The 6,378-nt window shown below is 40.4% G+C and overlaps 1 protein-coding gene across 1 annotated transcript; it reads left to right on the forward strand.

Annotated features, from left to right (window-relative positions):
* Window positions 1-1,612: 1,612 nt before the first annotated feature.
* LOC109451532 (olfactory receptor 5V1-like) lies at window positions 1,613-2,572 on the forward strand. The gene has a single exon (XM_019739841.3). The coding sequence runs from the start codon at window positions 1,613-1,615 to the stop codon at window positions 2,570-2,572; it is 960 nt and encodes a 319-aa protein (XP_019595400.3).
* The last annotated feature ends 3,806 nt before the right edge of the window (window positions 2,573-6,378 follow it).

Genomic DNA, 6,378 nt, shown 5'->3' on the forward strand with positions numbered 1-6,378 from the left:
TCTTTATATATTCTGGAGATTAACTCCTTATCAGATATATGACTTGCACATATTTTCTCCTATTCTATATATTGTCTTTTGCTTTCTTGATAGTGTCCTTTGATGACACTTTCCTAATTTTGAGGAAGTAAAATTTATCTATTTTTTCTTTTGTTTCCTGTACTTTTGGTGTTATATCCATGAAATGTTGCCAAATCTAATGATATGATTATTTTCCCCAATGTTTTCTTCTAAGAGTTTTATAAATTTAGCTCTTAAGTTTAGGTCTTTGTACATTTGGAGTTAATTTTGTGTATTGTATAAGATAAGGGACCACTTCATTCTTTTGCCTGTAGATACCCATTTTCTCAGAACTACTTTTTAAAAAGACTGTCTTTGCCCCATTGAATGGTTTTGGCCCCTTGCTGAAAATCAATTAACCATATGTGTGAGAGTTTATTTCTGCTTATTTCTGCTCTCTATTCTAGTCTATTTGTCTATATATCTGTTCTTATGACAGTACCAAACTCTTTTAATTACTATTGCTTTATAGTTAGTTTCAAAGTCAGTAAGTGTGAGTCCTTCAACTTTATTCTTCTTTATCAAATTGGTATTGACTCTCAGGGCCCTTGACAATTCCCTATGAATTTGAGGATTGGCTTTTTCATTTCTGTGGAAAAACGCTACTGGAATTTTGATACGGATTGTGTTGAATCTGTAGATCATTTTGGGTAGTCCTGACATCTTAACAATGTTAAGTCTTCTGATTCATGAACATGGGATGTCTTTCCATTTATTTATGTCTTATTTAATTTCTTTGAGCAATATTTCAGTTTTCAGTGTACAAGTCTTTCTCCTCTTTTGTAAGATTTATTCTAAGTACTTAATTCTTCTAGATGTTATTGTAAATGGAGTTGATTTCTTAGCTTCCTTTTTGGATTGTTTATTGCTACTGTATAGAAACACAACTATGATTATATGATTTGTGTGTGTGCAACTTTGTTTAATTTGTTTATGAGCTCTGGTAGCTTTCTTGTGGATTCCTTGGTATTTTTTTATATATAGGATCATGTCATCTGTGAATAGAGATACTTTTACCTCCTTCCTTTCCAATCTGGGAACGTGTGCTCCTAATATTTTAAAGCTATAAATAGAACTCAAGATTTACATAACTGAAAAAAACCATAATGAAGTACACTGAAGGGCAGCACTAATTCTGATTTTGAAGGAGATTAAATTCTTTGTATCTTACTACATTTTGTTAAATTCTCACAATAAAATTTCATTTCTTAAAAAAATATAAGATACTTAACAAAAAGGGCAATGATGGGAGGTAGAAATGAATTCGCACTAAGGGAAGGGTTAGTGACTTGTTGGTTTTAACCAAGTCTCCATTTATTTTTACCCGCGAACAGCTGTGTAAATTTGTGGGCGGTCCCTGGGCCTGAGCTGGTTGCATCTGCTGGATGAGAAGTTCTGGTGTCGCTGAAGACACTCCTGCACACCTCCCTCCGCAGTTCAGACTGTTCTGTATCCGACAGTATTCGACATAGCCCTGTACATTTACATACCTGCTTGGGGTGCTCTGTGTACATTCTCACTGTAGCTTCTTTATTCTCATTGTCTTATAGCTATGATAGCATCTGAAATGAACAATCAAACAGATGTCACTGAATTCATCTTCTTGGGATTTTCCAACCACCCCAACCTACAGGGGATGTTCTTCCTGATCTTCTTGGTCATTTACCTGACAACCCTCCTGGGGAACATACTCATAATAGCAGCCACCAGGGTCAATCCTGTCCTCCACACTCCAATGTATTATTTCCTCAGCAACCTGAGTTTCTTGGACGTCTGCTATTCATCCACCACCCTCCCAGTCATGCTGGTGAACTTCTTCCAGGAGAAGAAGACCATGTCCTACGAGGGTTGCCTATCCCAGATTTTCTTCCTCGTGACATGTACTGGCACAGAGAGTGTCTTATTGGCTGCTATGGCGTATGATCGCTATGTCGCCATTTGCAAGCCTCTTCAATATCCAGTCCTCATGAGTGTGAAAGTCTGTGTTTGTTTGGTGACTGGGTCCTGGCTGTGTGGGCTGGTGAATTCTATGGCACACACAGTGCTGGCCGCCACACTCACTCTGTGTGGGCCCAACCGTATCAGCCACTTTCTCTGTGACATCCCATTGCTCCTGATGCTCTCGTGCTCGGATACCTCTCTCAACAAAGCTATGCTGCATGTGGCCAGAATTGCCATTGGCCTGAGCCCCTGGCTGTTCATCACAGTGTCCTACGTACTCATCATCTCGGCCATCCTTAGGATCCCCTCTGCTCAGGGCAGGAGCAAGGCTTTTTCTACCTGTGCTTCCCACCTCACTGTGGTCGTGATCTTCTTTGGAACAGCCAACGTCAACTATGGCAAGCCCAATGTGGGCTACAACCTGGACGTGGACATCCTGGTCTCTGTGCTCTTCTGTGTCATGACCCCCATGCTCAACCCCATCATTTACAGCTTGAGAAACAAGGAGGTCAAGGGTGCCCTGAGGAAGCTGGCTGGAGGATGTATGTTCCCTGGCCATATTAAGGTTTAGCTCAGTGGCCTTCAGACTGTGGTGTACAACCACCTGGGAAAGTTTCCGAGGTATTTGGAACATGTGTAGTTTTTGAGAGTCTCTATCCAGATCCTCAACTCCTACATACCAGTTTCTAAAATTGATCTTCCCAAGAACTCCTTCCTCTCCTATCTTTCTTCAAATACTCTTTCCCACTTTGCAAAGTCAAGTGTCATACTTTATGATGGTTCTCAGCACCGTCTCATTTCTTCTAAATTCTCTCCATATCACAGGGGCCAAAGGCCTGGAAACCTTATTTCCAAGACTCCCTTGCCAACAGGCTTTTATTGGTAGACTAGTGCTGCAGTGACAGAAACAGACTCTTGTGGTAGAATTAGCTGATGTTTGCAGTTTCCTATAACAGCTGTTCTTGAAGCATAAGGTCACACAAGTATGAAATGAATGTCTCTCTATAGTGAGCGTAGAGGCTTCCATAAAGAGGATAATATTACCTGTCCTCCCGTCTCCTGTTTTTTTTTTTTTGACTCTTCCAGCCCTTCCAACAATTTTATTACTTATTTCCTATGTTAAATTCCTCTAGGTGGAAATACGTAATTTTTTATTTCCAATATGAACATTAACTGCTACCACATTTCTATCAGGAGTGGTTTAGGAAACAGACCCTCAAAGATGGAAGTCTGGGATTGGATATCTGATCTGATGGAGTTTGAATGTATTGATGAAATCATAGCCAATGGAAAATGGGGAATTTGATTGTTCAGGGTGTGCGCTAACAAAACAGATGTTTAAAATTACCCACTGTCAATGTCAGAAATAAAGTGTGTATTGAAAACCAAGCTTTGGAATACCAAATTACTGCTACAATTGACTTTTGTGGTGGAAATGAAGATTATAGGATCCTTTACTGACTGTTATGACTGATTGCAGCGGAAGCTTATAGGAAGAAAAATGACAGAATCAGAATTAAACTCCTCACTCAAGACAAGGTCAGCTAGAAAAATCTTTTGTCTCTCAAAATTGATAAAGCTTATTATCAGAACAAAAATCTGACTCTGTGCATTGCATGATTACAAAGTATATTATAAATCCAAATTTCTCCAAGTCTTTTATATGCTAGTTCGGGCACTGAATTGGGAATGAGTGGGACTCTGATAATTAGAATGGGAAAATGCAGTAGATTTGGACAAATCTTAGAAGCTTGAACCCCTAAATATCCATTAACCTTCCTTGCCAACAGAAGCAACCCCTCTGGCCCTATCTGAGGAGACCAACTTTCCCTTAGTTGAAACTCTATAATGACCTCACCTGAGAAAACTTTCTTACAAGTAATGCTAATTCTCTTTAAGATGCTCACCCACCATCCTTCATTACCTCTAGACTCTTAATGGGGGTCCAACCCCAGAATACCGCCAGGATAACAGCACAAGGTATGACCCAGGAGATTATAATGTTCACACCAACATAAAATTTCAAGATTGTACTAATTTTTATGAATAGAAATCTTGAGAACATGTACGACAAGGGATTCTTAGGGTCCTAGACCAAAAATGACAGAACATGTTGCTGGTTATTTTGAATATTCCACTTACCAGAAATTTTGGGTTCAGTGTGTTACCTTGAGCAGCTGAGAGGGCTCTAGCAGTTTCTTTGGTTGATTGACTAAAACCCACACTCAATGATGGACTACATTCAATAAAGTTGAGATGCCAGATATCCCCGGTATAATATAAAGGGTGGGATCCAAAGCTTAAGGGAAGTAAGATGTTGGAATGTATTTATTTTGTATGACCCTCTTACCCTAGACTCACAAAGTACATGAGGTGGGACCAGAGTACATTCCTTTTGTACAAGGCCTCTTGCAAAGCACATTGATAAAGGAAGCCCCAGAATCCTTATAATGCTTGTAGTGGCTGTCTTTGGCAGCCTGGGAGTGACACTAGGAGATGCCATCGTTTCAGTGGGTTTCCTTATTTCAGTGGAGATGATAGGATTCTAAAGTGGTAGAGGTCATGTGGTTGGGCAGAAATCAGAATGCTTTATCTTCAGAGATGTTTGGCAGAGGCTAAATGACCATGTTATCTCTTAACCTGAAATAAATTGGGCATCTTACTAAAATACTACCTGTTCAATATAGTGTGAAAAAACCCTCAGTCTGGTGACATGCTCAGTATAGGTCAGTCAGCTTTTCCCAGCTCACCCCAATACCTGCTCAGTAGACTCATGTACAAAGTAATCATGGTGACAAGGATGGAGATAATACACAGACTCGACAACATCGGCTTGCCTTCATCAGGTCTTAGCTAACCCATGTTGAGTGCCCAATTTGCCAACGGTAGAAATCAACTCAGAGCCCTTGATATGGCATTATTCCCACCAGTGAAAGATTGATTATATTAGACCACTTCCATCATGGAGAGGGCAGAGGTTTATATACTGAAAAAAACATATTCTTTCGTTAGTACCGTCACTCATAAATTGGCAGGATGCCTATTTTGTCATAATGTCATCACACATGACATTGTTTAATGACCCTGGAACTCATTTCACAGCAAAACACGTACAGCTAAGGTCTCCTACAATGTGCTCTATCCCCTACAGACAAATGGCAGTATAGAATGCTGGAAGAGCCAATTGAAGACTCAGCTAGCTAAGTTCCCAGCTGGGAAGTAGGACTTTGCAGTGTTTGAATGTTGTAGACAAGATGCAATACATGTTTTGAGCCAATGAGTAGTTTCCCTCATAGCCAGAAATCATGGGCCTGTAGCCAATGATGAACATGGAAATTGTGTCTTTCACTATTCACCTAATAACCCACTCCTAGGACTTTTGTTTGGGGGCTCTTTTAGTACTGTGGTCCACCTTACCAAGGGGGGTTGCTCTGATAAGGAACATAGCAAAAAGCAATGATTCCATTGAAGTAGAGGCTGAGACTCCCCACTGCCCTTGGGGTTCTGGAAGTAACTGAACCAAAAATCAAAGTAGGAAATTGCCATTTTGCACAGGGTGCGTATTCCCTATTGTAACAAAAAGAAAGACTCCGTTTGTTTGTTTTTTTATGTTTGACTGCTGAAAAAGCCCAAGTCCCATTGCTTTACCTTCCCCTTTTGCCCCACTTCTAGGCATGCGTACAAGGAAGGCCATGTACTCCCTTCCTTGGTACCAGAGGGAAGCACAAACCAGGCAACCCCCAACCTGGCCCCACCTCGTACGTAGACACAGTAAAAGCCAAAGCTTCACTCTTTCTTCACTCTAAAAGGAATCCTCCCTAGAAATCCTTTTGGTGTTTACCATGTGAGTAATGAACTTGGTTTCATACCTCACATTCATATAAGTTCGTAAAGGGATGGCTGCTGCCTCGTATCCAGCAGGAGATGTCAGGTGCCCACAGAAAACACTTATCCTAGAGAAATCGTTTTGGTAAATGATGGTGGAGTTAATGGTTAGGTCTGGGCCCAAATGGAGTTTCTCAAGGTGCCTCAGGATTACTGCGACAAGTTCTGTAAGTTAATGGAAGACGACAGTAACCTGAAAGGGAGGACCACAGCAGCTCATAGCTCTTAGAACTGAAGGTTTCTGTTACTTCTTTCACTGAGACAAGAAGTAAAAGGAAAGAGTGCAAAGAATTGATAGAAGAGAAAGGAAGCTATAAATATCAACTATGGTCTCATGACATAACAGATATGCGGACGACAGCAGCCATGCATAGTTACTTCCTTTTTTGCTCTGTATATGTGTATATACTAACCAGGTATTTTCCCCCTTTCTTTTTCTTGCTATTCTTCATAAAGAGAGTTGATGGGTGTTTAATTGAATTATTTAACCTC

Source organism: Rhinolophus sinicus, chromosome 7 (genome assembly GCF_057876585.1).
Source record: "Rhinolophus sinicus isolate RSI-liver-muscle chromosome 7, RSI-T2T, whole genome shotgun sequence".
Classification (NCBI taxonomy): domain Eukaryota; kingdom Metazoa; phylum Chordata; class Mammalia; order Chiroptera; family Rhinolophidae; genus Rhinolophus; species Rhinolophus sinicus.